The 24,334-nt window shown below is 41.8% G+C and overlaps 2 protein-coding genes across 2 annotated transcripts in view; both read left to right on the top strand.

Annotated features, from left to right (window-relative positions):
* Positions 1–3,401, top strand: part of ZC3HAV1 (zinc finger CCCH-type containing, antiviral 1) — a 53,205-nt gene extending 49,804 nt beyond the window's left edge. The window contains exon 13 of the mRNA XM_081285435.1: positions 468–3,401. Within this exon, the coding sequence (XP_081141561.1) occupies positions 468–730 (263 nt within the window). The 3' untranslated portion in view covers positions 731–3,401. The remainder of the gene's footprint in view (positions 1–467) is intronic.
* Positions 3,402–10,155: 6,754 nt separating this feature from the next.
* ZC3HAV1L (ZC3HAV1 like) lies at positions 10,156–24,015 on the top strand. Its single transcript, XM_081284555.1, has 4 exons — positions 10,156–10,942; positions 11,805–11,940; positions 17,702–17,963; positions 19,264–24,015. The coding sequence occupies exons 1-4, from the start codon at positions 10,569–10,571 to the stop codon at positions 19,392–19,394; spliced, it is 903 nt and encodes a 300-aa protein (XP_081140681.1). The 5' UTR covers positions 10,156–10,568; the 3' UTR covers positions 19,395–24,015.
* The last annotated feature ends 319 nt before the right edge of the window (positions 24,016–24,334 follow it).

Below are 24,334 nucleotides of genomic sequence, written 5' to 3'. Positions count from 1 at the left end.
TTGTCAGGGCTAATTTCTTGCCCTTCTTTGGACACTTTCCAAGACCTATCTATCAGTAGTAATTGACCTTTGTTCCTAAAAATGTATGGCGTGTGGACTGGATCTCTGGCTCATGGGTTCCAAATTAATTCGTCCAACTCGCCCTGTGTGAGTTGCTTGGATGGGATTCCTGTGCTGTCACCATATGGTCATTGCACCTACTGGCTCTCCCTATCACTGTGAGCCTCATCCATAGCAGATGTTATTTCGGGGGGTGCTGTGCTATCTAAGGATACTCATGTCATAGATATTTGTTTAAGTGGCTTTTTTTCTACCCTTCTTTACAAAGGTGGGTTTATAGATCATTAAGATACTGTTGACATATGCTTAGTGCACCCAATCATCTGATTCTGTGTAAAAAATCCTTTCTTTATATACTATGTACCTTCTTCATAATAATTCTCAAAACTTTTTCTGATTATTTCTAGGAAATCACTTTGCAAAAGAAGCCCTCTCTTCCCATAAAAATTGCCAGAATGATGTTCAAAGCCCGGTTATGTTTGTAGCCCGAGTCCTGGTTAGAAATGTTTCCGAGGGAAAAACGATGTATACGACGCCTCCTCCAGGCAGTGACAGCTGTGTGGATAACACTGTGAATCCCTCCGTTTTTGTCATCTTTCATAAGGATCAGATGTACCCAGAATATGTGATTGAATACACTGAGATGGATAAAGCCTGCGTGATTTGTTAGGAAGGATGCACACCAATTCTGTTCACATGTGGGACCAACTTGTCCCGGTAATAGTTAGACTTTAATATTTTCTTATCAAGTTACCTAATGTCTTAATTCAGTGGTACCCAAATTTTGCTGCACAAAAATTCCGATGCGCCTCATTCTGATAAAATCACTCTTTCCAGGGGTGACAGCCAAGTAGTGGCATTTTTTATAGCTCTCGAAATGATTCCAGCATGCTAGAAAGTTTGCATTGTCTTAGCTGTAACTGGTCAAGGCTCATTTCTAAATTTTCTACAGTTATATTAATCTCTCTAATTGCTTTGAGTTTTACATATAGCACAGTTACGTTTTGGTTAAATTAAAAGAAAATTAATATGGGAAATTTGAGAGAAATCTAATAATACCTATGCAAATAAGCATAGGTGGGTGGAAGATTATGAACAGCTGCGGGAAAAGTGCCTAGGGACACACTGAGGGGGAGAAATTAAATATAAATGCTATTATAGACATAACCGCAGTACTATACCGTACCATGTGATGAAACTAATTTGGGGACACGTTTATCTGTCTCTGCCTGTACTTAGAAGACAGACTCCATAATAAGATTCTGGGATGCAATAAATAAGAGCCATCAAGTATGTCTCAGAAAGAAGCAAGCAACTAGAGCTCAAAGTCCATTTGGGCTCTTTATATAGTGAGGACCAAGTAGACATTTATGTTCTAACTAATGTGATTACAGAGAAGGTATTTTGCATGCCAGGCTTTCATGAAGATGTCTGTATTTTAGAAGGACTGCAGTAATCATATTCACATAACTAGGAATGATAAATCTGAGTGCTATTGTAGTCGTTTGCTGGAGTTGAGAGTCACCAAGGAATTAGGAGCAGGACATTCCTAAGGATGGGCCTCTTATGAGGTGAGATGTGTTTATTGGTGAGCACAGAATCTGAACAAAGAGAATAAAGTCCCAAGCAGGGACCTTGTGCCTGCTGGGGCTTCTTTTTATAAAAATAGTGAATTGTACTGTAGTATAGTCCATTTTTAGAGCATTTGAGGTGCCTGGACCAATATCTTCCTTCCTTATTTTGAGTGAGTTTTTTTTTCCTTCCAATTTTCCTTTGTCAACATTCCATATCAGTTGCCAAAATTTCATATTAAGTTTTAGATTAGTATAAAAAGCTTCATAATTGCTTGGTTTAAGTGTTTCCACTCATAACATGTAGTTTTTTTGTTGTTGTTGTTTTGTTTTTTAACAATAGGGTTATTTTCTGTAAGGCTTCGAACGAGCAGTTGTTTTCATTCACTCTGATCGTGATTTTGAATGGGCACTCTAAATGAAGCCACTTAGAGTTCCTATCTTGACCTTGACCCTTGTGCTGTCGAGGTGCCCTTTATCCAGCTCTTTCCACATGCCCGTTAGGCAGCTCTAGTCAGCTATTTTCCAGGCATCTCCAGCTGCACATGCCCATCTGCCTCCCTCACAGGAATACAGTCCTCCCCAAGTCAACAGTGTCACTGGATCCCATCTACCCATGCGGAATTCCAGGGGCTATCCTCGACTCTTGCTGTCCCTCCCACTACATATCCAAGTCTTCCCCAAGTCCCATTTTACCTCTTTAATATCCCTTGGTCCGCTTCTAAGTTGTTCTCTAGTTAGCAGCAAGATTGGCCATATTTTAAAATATTTACTTAGTGATTCTCTTTCCAAACACAAATCTGATCTTTACCTTTAGGATGAAATTCAAAAGCATGATCATGGCCCCATGCGATCCTCCCTTCCCTACCCTCCTATCATTTATTTCTTCTACGTGAGACATCCTGGCTCCTACACATTTCTTTGGTGCCCTCTTCATCTAGTTCAGTGGTTCCTAGCGAGTACTTTTGCCTTTAACAACAACAACAAAAAGAGAAATACTTTGCAACATCTATTTTGTTGAGGTAATATATTCTACCTACACACAATCTGGAAATACAATAAAATTTAAGTAATATTACTATTAATATAAAAGGCAAACAATGCCCATAATTTGGGCACAACCTTACAGTTCTAGGAGGCATAATGAAGTAATCACATGCTCATTTCTACTTATAACAAATAAATTTGAGCTTGAAAGTAGATCAGAAGCTATGGCATACAAAGAAGCATGGAAAAATGAAACAACAGAGACATGAGTGGACGTTAGAATAAAAACTAGTAATACAACAACTTACTTGCATGTGATAACACTTGTGTGTATGTGATAGGAGAAAGAATGAAATAACCTTCATTGAAAGAGAAAGGCTATGCAAGAAAATTTTCAGATTGTCGAAACAGAAAGAAAATACGATATTCTTACAGACGAGCTGTAGATTTTATATGTGAATGTCTAGCGAGACATTAGACATTCAAAATCCGTATGGGGTTTCTGATAATTTCTCACTGTGAGAAATTGTCCATCGTATTGCAAGATGCTCAGCATACTTGGTTCTCATGTGCTGGTTGCCAGTAGTGCCCCACCAGCCTTTATCATAGCAACCACTTAATCTATCATACTTGTTCACCCTTTTCAGAACCAATGTTTTGCAACATCCCCTTGGCTGTCCTGAGATGATTTATAGATTATGCAACATACTTACACACAGGAATTTCTTCATATATTAACTTGATGGCTCAATTCTACTATTGGATATAGAAAATTAGAAATTTATAATGGGGCTGGGGATGTGGCTCAAGCGGTAGCGCGCTCGCCTGGCATGCGTGCGGCCCGGGTTCGATCCTCAGCACCACATACCAACAAAGATGTTGTGTCTGACGAGAACTAAAAAATAAATATTTAAAAAAAAAAGAAAAAAAGAAATTTATAATGAAAATAAGGTGAATTTCAATATGTGAATGCTCAGGCATGACTACTTAAGAGTTAGCTAGGGGCTACTTCCTGTAAAGTAGTACAGGAAAGTGAAAGATCAGCATTATGGGTGACAATAGAATGTGGACCAGTATTAGGGTGAGTCATAACAGACCATATACCTTATCTGTCTATGATAAAGGAAAGGGCGAAATTACCTTCATTGAAGTAAGGATAATAGGACAAGACAAGTTGCAGATTGTCTCAGAGGAACATGGATTCTTTTCTCTCAGACAAGCTGTAGGTCCTGCATAAATGTCCAGAAGGACATTAGACAGGTCGTACAGGGTGCAGAATAGTTATTCAATGTGTGGGACGAACCCACACACTGAAGGACATCTGTTACCCCTGACTGCATCTACTCAGTGCCGCTTAGAGTCCCCAATTATCATGAAGCCAACTACTACTCATCACATTCCACTGACCTAGATTCACTCAACTGTTACCTCCATCAGGAAAGAGCCCTATAGGTCACATCCTTGCTCCTCTCCCCCGAGGTTTTAGAATACTTTGTGTATTGATTTATTTATTCTTGGCATCTATGGAATTTGAGACTGTCTGCTTCCTGCGATAGATTGTAAGCTCCCCAAGGGCTGAGTCGACCCGTCTTAATTTGTTTTGCTACCACTGATGCCCAGCCTAGCCGGGCGTTTGATATATTGATACGCTGGATAGATTTTAATGAATAAATAAGCTCAACTATTTATGTTATAGTAGTTGAGTAATACTGCTTTTTGTTCTTGTATGCTTAATTTGAGACTATGTAATAAAAAGAAAAGAATAATTTTGTTCTGTTGCATTTTTTTTTTGTGTGTGTGTGTGTGGGGTATTTCCAAAAAGGCAATTTTAGACACTAGTCTATTCAAAGGGGTGGGGTGGGGGCAAGAGGTGATATATCCCTTCCAGGTTATCACTCTGGGGCTCTGACCTAGGAACCTGCTGCCAGGGCATGGCAGGAGGTGTGGTGGAAAAGCCCACTGTTGGTTGGGAGGGAAGGGCTGGAAGCTGGGAACATAACTTTTATACCTTTCCTCCTCTGGCACCTCAGGGGCAGCAAGGCCAGGCTGAGGCATACAAGTTAAACAGTAACTGGTCATCAGCAGAATTCAAAAACCCTTCTCTGCTCTTTTATTTGTGCAGCATTGGGGATTGAATCCAGGGCCTCATGCATGCTAAGGAAGCACTCTTCCTCTGAGCTACCTCACCAGCCCTCCACTTGTTTTTTAATTACAAAGCTTTGGATGGAGAGAGAAGGTGAGGGAGAGCAATACATATGGCAGCATAGACTTGAAAAGGGAAGGTACATTGCCATTTGATTTGGAACCTCAGTACAAGTAAAACCATGAATAGCAAACCCTTTGCTGTACAAAGGCACCCACATTCAAATACACAAAAATACTGCGGAACCAAGCAAGAGCAGATATCTGAAGGTTTTTTGTTTTTCCCTGTGTTTATTTACTTTGTCATAGCATGCTCACAATAAAATCTGCAATTATCTAGTTTCTGGGGTGGACTCCTCAGCCCGGCATTTGGTGGAAGCCAAGCTAAATAGCAACCACTTCCTGCTCCTAGCTGGACAGCTATCAGGAAAGGCAATGAATGCCCAGCAGGAAGTGTGTGGTTAGGGCCACTGGGGCTATGTTCCAGGACGTGGCTTTGAAAAAGTATGAGGGATAACGGGCAGGTTTCATTTCCAACAGGAAGGGCAGAGGGGATGAATTTATGTCAGCAGTATCAGTGTTGTCCCTGGAGTGAATGATGAGAACCTGTGCTCCAGTAGTGTGCCTGGAAGTGCCGTCAGCTTAAGCATGAGCTTCAAAATCCGGTGGGGGGAACTTTCAAGGACCTGCTTACATGCTCAAGCTCCAAGCCTACAATGCCATCCCCAATCTCAACCTCCTGCTTCTCTTTTCCATACCTCTGTAGTCGACTAGGATGGTTTGTTTCCCTCTGTGCCTTTCCCCAGGAATCATCTTTTTTATTCCCAGACTTCAGGTGTGGTACATGCTACAGATTGAGTCTGGAATGTCCCCCAAAGGCCTGTGTGTTAGTGGTTTGATCTTCCTCGTGGCACTTCTGGGAGGTGGTGGAAATCTTTTAAGAGGCGGGGCACACTGGGAGGTTTTAGGTCACTGGTGGACTTGTTCCCCATGCTGGTCCTGTTCACCCTGTTTCTCAGTCACTTCAAGGTGAGCAACTTACTCCACCACCTGCTCCCACCATGATGTACTGTGTTGCCACAGGACCAGTTGGTCATGGACTGAAACCCCCCAAATTCAGCCTTAAATCAAACCTTTTCTCTTTTTAAGTTGATTTTTCTCAATCATTTGTTACAATAATGGGAGGCTGACTCCTAATATCACACATTTGGGGCTCCTGGATCTGTACCTCTGCTGAGGCTCAAATAACTTGTGCAAGGTGTCACAGTGAAGGAAGCCAGCTGCAGAGCCCATAGATGAGGTGTGCTACTGCGCTGCTTCTGCAGGAGGTCTCCCTCTTCCTCTCACCTCTCTACCCTCTCCCTGCACATCCTCTGGTCTCTCCTCCACATTTTTTATGGCTCACAGTCTTCTCTGCTCCCAATCCCCCATCTTCTCTCAACATTCCTGTGAATGATCCACTCAACAGCCCCAGCCTATCGGTCTTCACCCTCTCTGTCTTCATCCTCGCTCTATCAGAGCACCCACATCCATAACCCCACTGCCATTAGTCAGAATCACTCTAGAACTAACTGCTCTCTCTGAAATCCTAAACTGTTTTCCATCCCTGATCATAGCTTGCCCTTTCAGTCCTCCTCCCACCCCTGTGTCTACCTTCTCCACACATTCAGCCCCTTCCCATCTTCATTTCTGTCCTTATTTAGCCGTGAGTCCATTATTCAACCCCTGACCCCTTTCCATTAATACCCAATTAATTTCAATTAATCACCCAGAACCTTTAACCTTCTGCTCCTCTACTTGGCAAAACCTAAAAGAGGATCAGTCAGATTTTACTCCTATCCAGGGAGAACAATGGAGCTGCTGGAGGGGTGCACTGTACAGCCGTGGCTGTCACTCTCGCCAAGGCCCTCCACTGCCACCCTCCCTGTCAGCATTCTCCCTATCTCTAGTCAGCCTTGCCAACCCCTTATAGTCTCAAGGGACCCCTCCCACTCATCCTTGGGCTTGTGTCATACTTACAAAGGCAAAACAAAAACTATTGGGAGGAACTTTATGTGCCAGCATCCTTGCTTCCTTTCCTCTTGTCTGAACGGAAAAGGTCTTTCTTCTCCTGTCTGAGGTTAATTCTCCCACTGGGTCCCAATTTTCTGTCACTGCTTTATGGACATCACTCGCTGACCAGCCATCTTCTTATTTTTTTTTTTAAAGAGAGAGTGAGAGAATTTTTTTTAATATTTATTTTTTAGTTTTCGGCGGGCACAACATCTTTGTTTGTATGTGGTGCTGAGGATCGAACCCAGGCCGCACGCATGCCGCTTGAGCCACATCCCCAGCCCCGACCAGCCATCTTCTTTCCAGTGTTTTCAACTTTCCTCCCTGCTAGCCCGTTCCACTTAGTATAGAACCGTACTCGTCTCGCCTATAATAAAATCCTTCTGATACTTGTGTATTCCTCTAATTATTATTATATCATCTCCTTTTCAAATAATATTTATAAAAGTAGCATATAAGGCTAAGGGTATGGCTCAGTGGTAAAGGGCTTGCCTAGCTGGCATGTATAAGTCCCTGGGTTCAATTCCCAGCATGGCAAAAAAAAAAAAAAAAAGTATGTTTTGGATTTCCCCATTCATTTTTAATCTACAGAAGTATGCTGTTATTAGGTTGGGGATGACAGCTCAGTGGAACAGCACTTGCCAAATGTCTGAAATAAACTTGCTTTTGCCCTTATAGCAAGACTCCCTTGCTGACCACTTTCTCCTTCACCTGTCTTCTCTTTGTGTCTACACATGACTTACACTTTCCTCTAATCACTCTTTCTCAGCTTATATCTTAGGCTGGGTTCCCCCCCGAAGCAAAGAGAGAAGGATTGAAAGCAAGCAGTTGATGTGGAAGTTGGTCCCAGGAACACTGGCAAGAGGAAGCAGGGAAAGGAAGGCAGATGGTGCAGGCTGCAGTAACAGGCAGGTTATGGCCAAGGGTAGGGCGTTCAATTCCACTGAAGAACCTGTGGGAGGTTATGAAATATACACCTCCAAATTGTTCCATGGAAGAATGATGAGCTGGGATATCTGTCCCCTCTTAGGTGTAAAATTGACTGACAATAGGAAAAAAAAAAAAACACCAAAGTTTATTCATGTGCATATGGAGCACCCAAAAGTGGCTTCTAAATAGTTGAAGAGGAGCTCAGTGTGAGGCCCAGGCAGGAGGATCCAGAGTTCAAAGCCAGCCTCAGCCATTTAGCAAGGCCCTAAGCAACTTAGCAAGACCCTGTCTCTAAGTAAAATATAAACAGCACTCCTGGGTTCAGACCCCTGTACCAGAACAAAACAAAACAAAAACACCAGTTAAAGAGGAGAAAGGAGGGCAAAATGGCTTCTATGGGAAGAGCAGTTGGGTTTCCAGGGTAACAGAATGGAGAAAAGTTTGGGATAATGCTTGTTTATTAAGTGTGGGAGGGTTTTCTCCCTTTCTCTTTCCTTCCATAAAAGTCCCACAGAGAGGGGATCCATGTAAGCTCACTTTCAGAAACTTCTGCTTTCAGTGAGATAAGGAGAGCTCCAACAAGATTTCTTTCTGTATCTGTTGAATCTCAAATATCTTTAGTTTAAAATAGTCCTCACATATACTCTGGGCCCAAGTGGGTCCCCACATTGCCAATTCCCTAAAATCCCTGTTGAACTCCTCGGGGATTCCAGCCTGTCTATTGCCAGCAAGCTCGCTCCTTTGGCTGGAAAAAGACCTTAGGCAGAGAATCCTGGTAAAAATGTTGAGTGCCAAAAGGACACAAGCTACTACCATTTTTATTCTGATTTTTCTCTTCCTCTACCTGCTTCTTTAATGGTGGTATTCCCCAAGATCTTACCCTCCCATAGCTCTCACAGCTTCAGTCACTATGATGTCACTCAAATCTATACCCTTCCCTTCTCATCTCCCTTAAGGTGTGTGTGTGTGTGTGTGTGTGTGTGTGTGTGTGTGTGTGTATTGAGAACCTTACCTTGGATTGTCCACTGCAAACAAAACTCAATAAAAACTGGGTTGAAAGTCTCTCTTTTTAAAAAACGTATATATTTTTTAGTTGTAGATGGACACAATACCTTTATTTTATTTATTCATTGATTTTTATGTGGTGCCGAGTATTGAACCCAGTGCCTCATGCATCACACGTGCTAGTTAAGTGCACTGCCACTGAGCCACAACCCCAGCTCTGGGTTGAGGGTCTTTTAAAGCCTTTTCTCTTGTTATTCCCTACCTTGTCTTGCTTTCTTAAAATCTGGTCTTCTTATTGTTTCCAGAGGTCTTTCTAAAACATCTGTCCTAGGCTGGGGGTGTAGCTCAATGATAAAACGCTTGTTTAGCACACACAAGGTGATGGGTCTGACCCCAGCATGCATGCATGCATGCATAAAATTAGATAAATAGGGGCTGGGGTTGTGGTCAGTGGTAGAGTGCTTGCCTTGTACACATGGGGCACTGGGTTCAATCCTCAGCTCCACATATAAATAAATAAAGGTATTGTGTCCATTTACAACTAAAAAAAATTATGAAAAAAATAGATAAATAAATACCTGTCTTACAATATGCTAGACAGTCTTTTAGGTGGTGGGGATATAATAATGAACAAGACAAAGAGGATTCCTGCTTTCAAAAGCATAAATTCTGCAAATATAGAAATAAACAAGAAAGAAGAAAAATATGTTTCATGTAGACTGGAGACCTATTTTAGATTGGGAGGTCAAGAAAGGCATTTTTGAAAAGAACACATTAAAAACCAGAACTGAATGACACAAAGGACACATCTATGCAAACGTACAGGCAGAGAGACCACTTCATTCCCCAGCTGAAAAATGCTTCTTTCAATGGTTTTCCAAAGACTTCAGGATCTAAGTCCAAATTTCTGAACAGGGCAGAGAAAAGTCTTACAGCATGAGGCCAGCTACCTTCCTCTAGTTTTTTACATTACATGACATCAACTCTTACATACTCACAAGCACCAGGAAGACAGCAAGTAGACTGGCTGAGTCCCCCTTACCTTTATTCATCTTTGCACTCTGTCTCTGCATTAGGAGTCAGCTCCATAAATGTTTGTTAAATGGCATATTGGGCAAAAAGTTTAGATGCATTATAAATGTACTGATCTAGATCAGTGCTGTCCAAGAGAAGAAGCATTCCACGTGTGTAAAGTTTCCTCATAGCTACATTAGAAAAGTAAATGAAACGGATGCAACTGTCTTTACATTTTATTTAATGGAACATATCCAAAGTAGTATCCTTTTAACCTGTGATTCATATAAAGATGTTGAGCTATTTTACATTCTTTGTTTATCTGAAATCTTCCAAATCCAGTGTGTGTATTTCACCCATCGCATCATCGCATCTCAGCTGGGACTGGCCACATTTCTAGTGCTCTGTAGCCACCCGTGGCTTGCGGCCACCTCCTTGGCGACGGTCCCCTACCAAGGACCTAAAGCAGCCCAGCCATTCACCTCCTACCGCCTTACCTATTTCATCTGCTTTGCAGCCCCTACTAGTTTTACTCGCAAAGCTCTGGTTTGCCTGTCTCTTTTGTGACAAGGACTCACCCTGAATGGTGCCAGGACAGGACAGATATTCAATAAGCGTCCATCCCTTCTTGAATCCGTGCCCAGCGGGCATCGCGAACCTGGGCCGTCCTCTCACCCTCCGGGGCTGCCCTCGCCCTTCCTTTCCCAGGCGGGTCCCTGGAATGTGGCTGGAAACCGTGGACGTGACTGGGAGGAGTCTGGCCTCCTCGGGTTTCGCGCGGCGCGCACGGGGACGCGGCCGCCGGCCATGGCGGACCTCACGGTGTGCTCCTTCCTCACCAAGGTGCTGTGCGCCAACGGCGGCCGCATGTTCCTGCAGGACCTGCGCTGCCACGTGGAGCTGTCGGAGGCGAAGCTCCGGGACGTGCTGCAGCGGGCCGGGCCCGAGCGCTTCCTGCTGCAGGAGGTGGAGATGAAGGAGGGCCTCTGGGACGCCGAGGCAGAGGCGGCGGCGGGCGCGGGCGGCGCGGGCAGCGGCGGCGGCGCCTCGGCCTGGAGGGTGGTGGCCGTGTCCTCCGCGCGCCTCTGCGCCCGCTACCAGCGCGGGGAGTGCCAGGCCTGCGACCAGCTGCACTTCTGCCGACGGCACATGCTGGGCAAGTGCCCCCACCGCGACTGCTGGTGAGGGGAAGGCGCCGGGGGCCGGGAGGAGGGCGCGGGGCGAGGGCCTTGGTCTGAGGTCCAGCGGGAAGCCGGAGCCCAGAGAATGGTGGAGGCGGGTCCTCGTCGGGCGCGGGGTGGGATGGCGACCTCCGGGGAGGCCTCGTCTGCCCTCGCGGCTGGATGCGGGGGGCGGGGGAAGCGGGAGGTCCCTCGGCCCAGAGTCCTCAGTCGCCCGCGCCCCCCAAACTGCTGTCCTGCCAAGGTGCCTTCGCTACGCGCCTGGGTTGAATCGTGCAGGAACTTTTTTTGAGTTGACCCCCCTCAAAGTGGCCTCCAGGGGACGTCTGAGGATCCCGTGAGATCCATGGGCCTTTTGCGCCCACTCCCCACTAACTCCAGTTTTACAGGAGCGGGTCTGTGCTCTCGGGCTTTAAAATCCTTGTCTGGCCTGACCCACCCCCTCCCCCGAAACAGGGCTGGAGGCTGTGAGTGAGGACCTACCCTCCGCACCCCCTCAGCGGGAGTGCATTCTCGCCGCACCCTCACCCCCAGTTTATGTGGAGGCGCTTTCTTTCTAACGTTAGTAGACCGTGGAAGACGGTCCCTCTCTGGGTGGAGAAGGCCAAGTACCATCATGGGCAGAACAGATGTGCAGCCTGTCCAGGGAGGTGACTGGGGGAGGTACACTTGGCTCGAAAGCATCCTTAATGAATAAGAAAATGACCCTGGGAAGGGAGTAGTTTCAACCAACTTTCTTATTATCAATCAGTGCCTGGGAAATTGTTTGACCCACTGAAGTTGAAAGTTGTCTAAGGCAAGAATCCCACCCACTGGCCCTTCCTCACCTGGGCTTCTGACCCAGAGCTTTGTGTTTCCCCAGGTCTACCTGTTCTCTTTCTCATGATATCCACACACCTGTCAACATCCAAGTCCTGAAAAACCACGGGATTTTTGGCCTCAATGAAGCCCAGCTTCGGATCCTGCTTTTGCAGAATGACCCCTGCCTTTTGCCAGAGGTGAGTGGCCACGGAGTTCATTGCCTTCTCTGGCTTTGTAGCATAATAGCTCTGAAGTAGTATGATTTGGTTTCGGATTCTTAAAAGGACCCTTTCTAATTCCTATAATGACAAAATTCGCATGTGTGTTTCTGTTTAGCCATACATAAAGAATTGTTTTCAACAAAATAGTGAGAATCCCAAGAGAAAATATTATGAGACTACCAATTAAAAGTAGAATTTTGTAATCTGGCACCATGATTCTATCATAGACTTTTTCATGTTGCCAGAAAAGGGGTAGGAGGAAGGTGGGGGAGTGAGGAGACCACCATTCAGGATGGTCCTGTTTTTTGTTTTCTTTCTTTCTTTCTTTCTTTCTTTCTTTTTTTATTTTTTTTTTGTGTGTGTGTGGTGGTGGTGGGGATTGAACCCAGGGCCTTGTGCACGCAAGACAAGCACTCCACCAACAGAGCTATATCCCCAGCCCAGGATGATCCTAGGGTAACAGGGTCCAAAGGGAAAGAAAGTTGTGAGGTAGAACATGTGAGCTGGAGCTTTTGGTGCAGAAGATGGCAGAGGCCTCCCTCGAGTACATTCGAATCTGTACCCAAGGCAGTCCTGGAGGGGATCTTAGGAAGCAAGGTTTCTTCTTGGCATCCATCTCATTTTAAATGCCTGAAACCTTTGCAGCAGGTTTTCTGTGAGACAGGTGCATCCCTCTATGTTACAGAAAGTAGATTCACCCAGAAGCTGGCGCAGATTATTGACAGGAAGGGTTGAAAGGTGGCATCAACTGTGAAGCTGGGAACAGACCTTCCTCTATTAGAGGGAAGGAGCAGTACAGCTGCTGTTTGCCCTTTAATTTCACAGTATTTCTTGATTAGCAGAAGTTTAATGGGCTTTTTTTTTCTTTTTTTTTTTTAAACAACTGTTTACCTGTCCGAGATTTTATTAGCAGGACCGTATCGGCCAGTTGCAGAAGAGAGGGGGAGAGAGAGAGGGAGGGAGGGAGAGAAAAGAGAGGAGAGGGGGAAGAGAGGGTGAGAGGGAGAGAGAGAGGAGAGAGGAGAGAGCAGAAGAGGAGAGGGGGAAGAGAGAGAGAAGTTTAATGGTTTTATATTGTTAAGCTCATTGAATCTTTTTCTTTATTGCTATGTTAGACAGCTTTTTTTCAGTGTTACTAAAAGACCTGACAAGAACAAATGTAGAAGTTTATTTTGGGGCTCACAGTTCAGAGGTCTCAATCCATAGAAGGCCATCTCCATTCCTTGGGGGCTTGAGGTCAGGCAGAATATCATGGCAGAAGACTGTATGGAGGAAAGTGGCTTAGGACATGCAGATCAGGAAACAGAGAGCTTTACTTTGCCCAACAAGGACAAAATATATACCCCATAGGCATGCCACCAAGGACCCACCTCCTCCAGCCACATTCTACCTGCCTACAGTGGGCATCCAGTTAATCCCTAGCAGGGGATTAATAATCTGATTAGGTTTAGACTCTCACAACCCATTCATTTCACCTCTAAACTTTCTTGCATTGTCTCACACATGGGCTTCTGGGGGATACCTCAGATGGAAATCATAACAGTGGCTCTTCCTAGATGACCTGGGCCTAGCCTCATCTTGTCCTATTAGACTGCTTCAGTGTTCTTTTAGCCCTTATAGTGGGAGGCTGCCCTTGGCCCAAAGTTGGACCTAGAGGTGTGTGTGGCACAAAACATGGCCACTTAGACATCAGGGGCCATAGACAAGCACAGAGGATGAAGTGAGAATGATGCCTCCTGTCTTTTGTATGAAGGTGCCTGGTTGATTCCTTTCACTGCTCTCCTAAGGTACAGTGCAGGATCCAGACACAGCACACAAGAAAAAAGACAGTGGGGGATAGTATGTGAAATACCATGCTAGCTCATTTGAAAATTTAGATGAAATGGACACATTTCTAGAGACATAGGGCAAATCAAAATTGATTCAAGAAGAAATGGAAAGCCAAAAGAGCCTTATATTTTTTTAAAAAATAAAAGCACTAAACAAACCCTGAAGTATAAGTTTTCTATAAGAAAACATCAGGCTTACATAGCTTTATCATTGCTTTCTATCAATTTTTTTTGCATCTTAAGCATAATTGAAAAATAAAAATTATGTATTTATGGCATACAATGAGATATTTTGACATATGCTTACATGTGACGTAATTAACATAATCCTGCTAATTAACATATCATCACTTCGTAAAGTCATCTTTTTTAAAATTTTGAGTGATGAGGATTTTTTTTTTGAATTTTTAATATTTATTTTTTAGTTTTCGGTGGACACAACATCTTTGTTGGTATGTGGTGCTGAGGATCGAACCCGGGCCGCACGCATGCCAGAGGAGTGTGCTACGGCTTGAGCCACCTCCCCAGCCCCAATGATGAGGATTTTTTTTAAAAGCAGGTTTTTTGAAATTTTATTTATTTATTTATTTATTTATTTATTTATTTATTTATTTATTTATGGTGCTGAGGATTGAACCCAGGGCCTCACACACGCCAGACAAGTGCTCTACCACTGAGCCACAACTCCAGCCCAGTGATGAGGATTTTTAAGATCTACTGTCTTAGTAGTTTATAAGCATAGAATATGTTATTTTGAACTCTAGACACCATGCTGTATCTTAGGGCTCCAGAATGGATTCATCCTAACTGAAACTTCAGTCCCCTTCACCTGCATCTCCCCATTCTTCCCCCAAGTTCCAACACATCTTTAAGGAACAGATTGTTCTAATATTTGGGCTAGGTATGGGGTCTATTTTCCTTGATCTTCTGTACATTATTGAACCAGCATCCTACTATTTAAAATAGTTTATAATATATTTTAATATATGATAATCCAAGTCTCTATACCCATTACTCTTCTTTCTAAGTTTTTTGTTTGTTTAATCAATTCTTTTTTTTTAACAATATCTTTATTTTATTTTTATGTGGTTCTGAGGATCGAATCCAGTGCTTCACGCATGCCAGGCGAGCGTGCTACTACTTGAGCCATATCTCCAGCCCCTGTTTAATCAGTTCTTGTTTCCTTTTTCTGATAAAGTTTAGAATCAGTTAAATTCCTAAAACTATTTTCTTTTTTAGAGAGAGAGAGAGAGAGAATTTTTTAATATTTATTTTTTAGTTTTTGGTGGATACAACATCTTTCTTTATTTTTTTTATGTAGTTCTGAGGATCAAACCCAGCGCCCTGTGCATGCCAGGCGAGCGTGCTACCGCTTGAGCCATATCCTCAGCCCCCTAAAACTATTTTCTAGGAACTCTTTGACTCTAGGAGGGTCAAAATTGCATTAAAATTATAAGTTCATTTTAGAAAATTGGCACCACAATTGTAGATTGGGATGCTCTTTTGTTTTAAAGCAGGTTATGTATGTCCTGTAAAATTACCCATGTTTTAGCTTGATTGGTGGTGTTCCTGTTGTACCATTTAACATGCTCCTCTATTTCTTGAATATATGGTAAACTAATAGAACTGGAGGTTTGATGGGATTTGGGTTTGATTTTTTTTTTTATAGCAAGAATATTTTTATAGGTGGTGCATTATTAGGGTAACTTAACATTCCAGTTTGCCTGGGAGTGGAGGGGTGTCTTGGAATGTCAGACTTTCATAATGGTATTTCTTGTTGTACCACATGGGGGATCATATAACATCTTGCCATCTTTTGTGTGTGTGAGGTGAAGTCTGATTGGCCATTTCAGAGCTGACAGCCTGATCCATTGTTATAAAGCTCCCCGAGAGTATGTCCTTGGTTTTCCTGGAGCAGACCAGTTCACGTTAGCTGTCCCCAAGTAATCATTAACAGTGCTCCCCTGCTCTCTGCCTGACTCTCATATTATATGGTAGTGCAACCTGTCGAGATGGGTTTCATTGAAGTAGACCTGAAGTGGGGATTCGGGTCTTGTGATTTATTGAGGGAGGGCTCTTTAGGAAAAACCAGTAGGGGAGGAAGGGAAGCAGGATATAGAGGAAAAAAGGCTACAAGCACGGGGAAGTCTGGCCCTGACTTGATTCATGGGGCCATGGATAAAAATTGCACTGAAGAATTGTTCTAGCTGGGAGCAAGGGGCCAGGCTTTTGTACCTCCATGTATGTCCTTCATTGGCTACAGGGTTTGGGGGAGAGCAGGTCAGTTGAGGGTCCAAAGTAAGAGAGGGAGTAAGAGAGCCAGTGTGCACACTGTCTGGGGGAGTCCAGGGCGGGGCTCCACTGATATCCCTCAGCCCTTCACCAAAGATCTTAACAGCTGCTGACAATCAGAAGATGCCATTTACATCAGGGAACTTCGAATCAAAAGCACTATATCACACCCTGGTTAGAATAGCTGTTGTTAAAAATAAATAATAAAATAAATGCTGATGAGGATGCAGAAAAGGGGGAATACACTGTAGGTGGGAATATAGATTAATGTACCATTATGGAAAACAGTACAGAGGTTCCTCAACAAGCAAGCAAGGAAGAAACAATATCTAACTACCATATATTGAGGCATTGAAATTAGTATGTTGAAGAGCCATCTGCATGGCATGTTTGCTATGCACTGATTGCAATAGCCAAGATATGGAAACAACCTAGGTGTCCATTGATGGATGAATAGATAAAGATACACACACACACACACACACACAGGAATATTATTCAGTCCTAAAAAGAATGAACTGTCATTTGCAGCAACATGGTTAGAACTGGAGGACATTATGTTAAGTAAGTCAGACACAGAAAGACAAATATTACATGTTCTTACTTACAAGTGGAAACTAAAGGTGATTTCAAAGAAGTGGGGAATAGAGGCTGGGTTTGTGGCTCAGTGATAGAGCACTTTCCTGGCATGTGTGAGGCACTGGGTTTGATTCTCAGCACCGCTTATAAATAAATGAATAAAATAAAGGTCCATCAACAACTAAAAATATACATATTAAAAAAAAAGAAGTGGAGAATAGAATAGTGGTTACCAGAACCTGGGAAGGAACAGTGTGAAGGAGGGAAAGATGGAGAGAGGATGGTTGATGGGGCCAGGAGTGCAAGAGTAACCTACTAATGTTCTATGGCACTGTAGGATAACAATGGTTGACAACACTTAATTGAATATTTCAAAATATCTAATTGAATTTGAATGTTTCCAGTACAAAGAAAAAACATATGTTTGAGTGACAGACATGGCAACTACCCTCATCTGATCTTTATACATAGTATAATACACATTGTATACATGTATTGAAATGCCATACTATACCCCAATACAGGGTACATAGTAACATGTACAATTACTGTGTGTCAATTAAAATATTAATTTAAAAAAGATACCATTTAATCTCCAGTTTTGTAGGAGGAACTGTTGTTTATTGGCTGAAAAAGATACAATAGCCGGTTGTGGTAGCACATACCTGTATCCCAGCACCTCAGCAGGCTAAGGCAGGAGGATCACAAGTTCAAGGCCAGCATGGGCAATTTAGCAAAACCTCATCCTGAAATAAAATAAAAAGGATGGGGGGGGCTGGAATTGTGGCTCAATATAGAGTGCTCGCCTAGCAAGTACGAGGCCCTGGGTTCGATCCTCAGCACCACATAAATATAAATAAATAAAATAAAGGTAGTACGTCCAACTACAACTAAAAAAAAAATAAAATAAAAATTAAAAAAAGGGCAAGGAATGTGGTTCAGTGATGAAGTGCTCCTGGGTTCCATCCCCAGTACTGCAAAGTAAATAAAGATATGGTGAGAACTAATATTCAGGTATTGCCTTCTTTCTGTACCAGGTCTGTTTGCTGTACAACAAAGGTGGGGATCCCCTCTATGGTTACTGCAACCTCAAGGATAAATGCACCAAGTTCCACGTGTGCAAAGCCTTTGTCAGGGGAGAGTGCAAGCTGCAGACCTGCAAACGGTCCCATCAGCTCATTCATGCTACAGCCCTGAAGTTGCTCCAGGAGCAAGGACTGAGTATTCCAAGTGTCGTTAATTTTCAGATCATTTCTGCCTACAAGCATATGGAGCTGCACAAGATGCTTGAAAACAAAGGTAGGCCTAGCAGAGGCAGACAAGAACCGTCAATGGTGAGGTGGTTTCAAAATCTTCACAGTAAAGAAATAAGAACAGTGACTTGAAAGTGAGTCTGAGGACCAAACCACTTCATATGTTAATTGAAGCTTTGTTGTTAGAAAGTTTAGGACAGTGGACAAGTGACAATATTGAAGGGTTTCAGAAGACTTTTGAGTTTATAGTATTTGAACAGAGTAGCTCCTGGGCCAGTTGGGGGCAGGAGCAGTCTTAACAACTTGCTGGGAGATGGGGAGGGAGAAAGGTGAGGATAACATAGGGATGGCTTTCTTTTATGAAGTGGTTTAAAGGGTCTTCTTTTTTTCATTTTTTAGCAATTGTAATCACATTATAGAAAAACTTGGAGCACAAACTAGAAATAAAAATTGCATGTGATTCCCCTCACTCTAAACGGTAATAATTGTTACACTTCATTGTAGGCCATTCAGTCCTGTTACTGTGTAAATGTTCTTTTAACTATAATGTGTTTTGCTTATTTATTTTATTAAATTTGCTTATAGCTGAAAATCAGTTAGTGGTGGGTTTAGAATTGTTGATGAGAAAAGGTAATTAATTAATTGCCAAAGTCAGAGGTACTAAGCTTTCATTTTATTTTTAAATATTTTTTAGTTGTACGTGGATGCAGTGTCTTTATTTACTTTTATGTGGTGCTGAGGATTGTGGGAGTGCCTCACATGTGGGAGGCAAGTGCTTTACCACTGAGCCACACCCAGCCACCAGTACTAAGCTTTTAATGTGCAGTTTTCTTTCTTTCTTTTTTTTTCCCCCCCAGTACTGGGGATTGAATATCATGCCAGACAAGTACTCTACCACTGAGAAACTTCCCCAGCTCTTTTGTGAAAACAAAAACAAAAATTAAGTTTTGAGACATCCTGAAGTTTTCTTATGTCGGAATGTTAGTGGCAGACTTTATGAATTTGAAAGTAAGGGGGACTCCAGAATACCAGTGTCACAGGCTGTCTAGGGAACTCTGAGGGAGAGAAGGGACCTTCTACTCTGTTTCTGATGTAGTGCCTATTATTATTGTCATCTGGTCATTTTTACTGGGACTCTTCTCACTATGGAATACTGGCTTTCTGCTTGCTATTGTTATATTTTTAATATAACAATTACCTGTTTTAATTCAGAAGGCACAAACTCTCCAAACCCTGGGAGTGAATTACGAGTCTTGTCTGAGACCTGGTTACCAACATAAAATGAAACTTAAAGAGTAATACAAAGAATATTTTTGGAAAGCTTATTCCTTTCTTCTTTCTTTTAGATAACTCAGCTACTGAGTGTTCACAGGGCCTTGAAAAACAGAGAACACAGGAGGCCAGGGCTGGAGAAGGCAGGCCGCTGGTCCCCCTCCCTGCTCAGTCAGCCAGGAAGCCCTGCCCAGGTAAACCGTGAAGGGCACCAGTGAAGCAAGAAGCTTGTTCATCTTGGAAGACCTGAAAGCAAGTCTTCTGCTGAGCTTCAGTTTGTGACCATTCATTCTTTTAGTCATTTCTTAATAGTGGTCATTAATAGCTACCTCACAGCTTATTGTGAGAGCTAAAGGTGGGAGGATAAAATTTGGCATGGGTGGCTGGGGATGAGGTTGGACATGAAGCAGGCAAAGAGAAGATAAAATTTGAGCGCAGAGGGGTCAGTCCAGGGCAAATCCTGAAGATGCAGCTTCTGCAGTTCCTGAGCATCTTCCCCAGCCTGGGCGGATGGAGCTCTTCAAGTGGTAAATTTCTGCTGACTTCTGTGGTCTGACCAATGATTTTGTCCATGTAATCAGTTTACATAGATCCATACGCTTTGCACGGTTTTCTACTTAGGCATTTCATAAGTATCATTCCATTTTGTTCACATTGATCACACATAATCATTTTTTTTTGCACAAATACATTAATATATCATAGTTCATCTACCTCCCTTATTCTGGGATATTTCAACTCTAACAAATTTTGAATTTATCTTTCTATAAAATATACACAATATTGAATTTATAAAGCCATGCTTTACTTTCGCTTAGCTTATAGGTGCTAAATGATAATGTGTTTTGGTTTGCATTTCTCTAAATGTATGTGAGTGAATAGTATTAACTGCCTTGTGTGGGTTCTCTTTTGTGTATTGTATATGTGGCCTTTTATTGCTGGGCCCTCTGGGCCGACATGGAGCTCCGTGATTTTCATAAAAGAATGTCATCCATACTGTGCTCAGGATGTCCAAGTTTTGTGCATCCATCCTTGGCCTGCACCACAGAGTATGTAACCTTTGGGTTCCTGTCAAAGATTTCTACCTCAGCCTGTCTATTTTTTATCTTTTATTGAGCTTTTGCTAAGCCCAGCTGCTATAGTTTGAAGGATGGGTAGTTCATCCATTACTCTGTAACTCTTCTTTCTGTGGATGCAGACGGACCAAGAGAAATCTACCTGCTTCACCCATTTCATGTGGACTTCCCTCTTCCTCCCCGTTCCCTCTTCTGTCTTCTCCTGTGTATCCTGCTGTCTTTATCCAGTTACGTGTACATGTCACGTTCTTTGTTTTTATCAAGGGGTACCACAGAGGCAGGTGTATGAATCCTTTGCTGTGTGTATTGTAGTCATATTTCCAAATGTCCTTGTGTAAAGTGCTTTCTTAATTTTTTTTTTTTTGCAATAACACAATGTGAGAAAAAGGGACAATATAGTAGCTTTTATAAAACTAAATTTATTTAATTTTGAGAAAACTTATGTTTTCATTTTGAGAAAAACTGAAATGCTCTTCTATTGAGATGGGGGAATGCAAAAATGTTTTCAAGTGATAAATTTCTGTGTTTTCTCCTAAAAGGGCAATATGATTCATATAACTTATGATAGTTTTTTTTACTGTTGTTGTCAACAACAGTATTTCTGAAAAGCCTGATGTTCTGCATATTTTTTCTTTCTTTATTATTTTTTTCCTAGTTCTGATTTTTCCTGGTGCTATTTTTTTTTTTTTTTTTTTGTGGTGCTGGGAATCTAGCCCAGGGCCTTGTGCTTGCTAAGCAAGCACTTTACCACTGAGCTACACCCCAGCCCTGGTGCTAACTTAAATTTTATTTTACATTTATTTTACATAAGGTAAAATCATTATTTTACATTTAATCATTATGACTATCTCCAGTTTATCCTTTTACCATGTTTACTTTTGTCTAAGCCATCTTACATCCTTAATGGAGAGAATGAGGGTCTAAAGGCGTATGCTTTACCCTGAGGGACTTGGTGGACTTTCACATCATTGTGTTCTTTTTATATATCTTATAATTGTGATCTTACATAAGTAAAGGCCCTCTGTAATCTTTGTTGCAATGTTTTATTCACTTCTGTCATCTTCCATTTCAATTTTGGTTCTGCTGATAATCATTCTATAAAATTATCTTATGTAATTTACTGGACCAAGTCCGACTGCTTATCCCACTACATACCAGTAAAGTCAAGAGACAAGATATGGAGGCAAAGAGTCTATTAAAAAAGCTGGCTAAATGAGAAGATAGGGACTCTGTCCCAAAGCTCATCTTCCTGGGAAGCTGACTTGGGGGTGGCTTATGTAGCCGGATGATGGGTGTTCCCTGATTGGTGGGTCCTGTCTCACCAAGTGGGTGGGCCAAATGAGGCACATCTGATCCTCATTGCCTGGTCATGAGATGTTTTTCAGTTCTGCAAATTTCAAAAGCATAGATCATTATTTCCTCAGACTATTCTTGTCACTGATGAGTTACATATTACACAAAGGACAGGCTCGAGGTGGGTAGCTGCCACTAGTCTCTCTTGGTGATTGCCAAACTCCTGGTGAAAACAGGTTTCAATTAGTTACTTATTATAAACCTTCGATAATGGACGAAAACATCCTTAAGCTCAGCTTCATGATCACGCCTCTTAATCTGTCTTTTATTTCCGTCTGATGGTCCAGCTCTTAGACTTCTCATGTCAGAGCTGGAGATAGGTTTTCTTTGTTAATTTATTGGAGTTCATGAGGTGAACATGAGGCTCTTCACGCTCAACATACCTCAACTTGAATGAATTCATTTTCCTCCAGGGTTGTTTCTCCTTTTATTTCCTTATTTTTGGATGCTTATCCCCATTCAGTCATTGGACTTAAGCCCTGTACTCTTCTTTGTCTTTATTCCCTGTGTCACATTGGTCACCCAGCGCTGGAGATGTTTGGCTCCTAAGGAGCCTCTCAAAGGCTCATCCTTCTCTGCCCCTTTCTTCCCACCCCTACACAATTCCTTGGCTCACACCTTTATCACCCATCTTATGTATCCCACAGGGACATAACTCAGTGTTTTTCAAGTTATATGTGGTGCGAGTTTTTAGTAGAAGGTGCTAGGTAGGCACCTTCCCCCACTTCAGTTCTGGTAGCTTTAATTTTTAATGTAATAGACCTTTGTGGATTCCATCCATCTCCTCACTGTCCCTCTCTTCTGCACCTAGCTGTCGGGTTAATCTTTTAAAAGCAAATCTAATCCTGTTGCTTTGTTTTCACGTAAGGCAAGTCATAAACTCCCCCCCTACAGGGACCAGGAAGGTGAGTTAAATAGATCGAGTGGACTCTCTGCAGGGAAAGGGGGCACAGAGGAAATCCTGTGGCAAACTCTCCCAACTGCAATGTGCACGGCCCTGATTTCCATCTGGGAATGTGGACCCAGTTTGTCATATAGTCTGCTTTTCTAAAGAAGCCAGAAATCCAATTTTTTTTTGTGAGAAATTTTCTGATTTTTAAATATTGGCTTCTAATTGAGTTTTAGAAATATAGATTAAGAGTGTCTCTGCTGACCCACTTGGAGTTTTTGAAATGTACTCTTTTGTTGTCTTGTGACTCTGTATTTGTAAAAGATGTTCCCTCTTTTACAAGTGCCAGTCCTTCTTCCCTCTGCCTGCCTCAGAACCTGGCAGTTACAATCTTCAAAATGTTAGCGTTTCCTGGTCCCTAGAGAGGAAGCACTTGTAGAATTTTTTTTCTTTCTTGCAGTACTGGGGATTGAACACAGGGGCGCTCTGCCACTGAGCTGAGTCTCTCTGCCCCAGCCAGCTTTGAACTGGTGATCCTCCTGCCTCAGCCTCTGGCGTAGCTGGGATCACTGGCGTGAGCCTCTGTGCCCACTTCCTGTAGCGCTACCCTAGTACTTACCACATTATATCACGGTGCTTTGTGTTTTTAGTCCCTGGCTTTGGGGAGAATCGTTCTTGTTAATTCTAACTTCCATCTGGAAGTTAAGACCTGTTTTTTTTTTTTTTTTTTTTTAATCATACAATGAGTTAAATGCTGTATTGGAATCTGTTTGAATCAGTATATATCTTCATTGGTCTTCTTATCCCCACTTATATTCTTTAATATTCAAAAATACAGCCCCCCCAATGGGGGGATAAGTAAAGTAAACATCTCTTTCAGTTCTTCCATTTGAATTTTTTATCCCTCTGTAACACTTTTGTTTATGATGCTAATTCTTTCCATCAAGGATTTAGTCTGTCTGTTATTAATGTGTTTCTTGATGTTGTTTTGTTATACTTTGTTCTTATTTTTGTCTAGGTCTTATTATGTTACTTCTTTCTTGAGTATTTTATATCTGTGTTCCTACTCAGCATGGAAATCTTTATCTTTAGAAGGCTGTTAATTTTAAAAATATTTATCTTTTGCTGAATTGTTTTTGTTCCAGTAGTGGTAGAATGCTTTTTTTTTCTAAAAATAAAACTATAGCTGCAAAATGGTTTTTTATGTATTTTTATTATTTTGTGTTAAGTACAAACAAATGTGATTAAAAAGTTTCTTTGGTATTTCTTCATTAAATATAAAGTTGATTGTTGGTTTTAAATGAATGTTCTTTATTAGAATAAGAGGAATAACATCTTTTCTTCTTTGTTTGAAGCTAAAAGCTTGATAAGATGAATTGGTATCTTTTAATATAATCCTATTTTATCACTTAAATCCCTAAAATGATTGACTATATAAAAAGTTTTCATAATTTTAAAACACCCTTAAATTCCTGAAATAAACTCTACCTGATTATGGTACATGTTCTTTTAACGTACTTCCCCCTTTGGTATACATTTATACATTCATAAATAAAATTCATTTATATTTTATATGTGTATGTAGTAATTTTCTTTTTCTTTATTTATATGGTTAAAGCATAAATTTTATTCTAACTACTGTTTAGCGTTTTTGTAAATTGATTTGAAATATTTAAAAAAAATTATTCTTATATTTTTAAATTACTCTGTCATTAGTAGAGAATATTCTTCCAAAGAGTTTTTTTTTTTAAATACAATAATATTTCATTGTGGAAGTTTTAAGAGAATGTAGGAATATATTAAGAAGGAACTAATAAGCCAGGCATG

Source organism: Spermophilus citellus (genome assembly GCF_964194105.1).
Source record: "Spermophilus citellus genome assembly, chromosome: 3".
Lineage (NCBI taxonomy): Eukaryota > Metazoa > Chordata > Mammalia > Rodentia > Sciuridae > Spermophilus > Spermophilus citellus.
The sequence above is the reverse complement of the archived record's forward strand: the minus strand, read 5'-3'. Positions and strand labels throughout refer to the sequence as shown.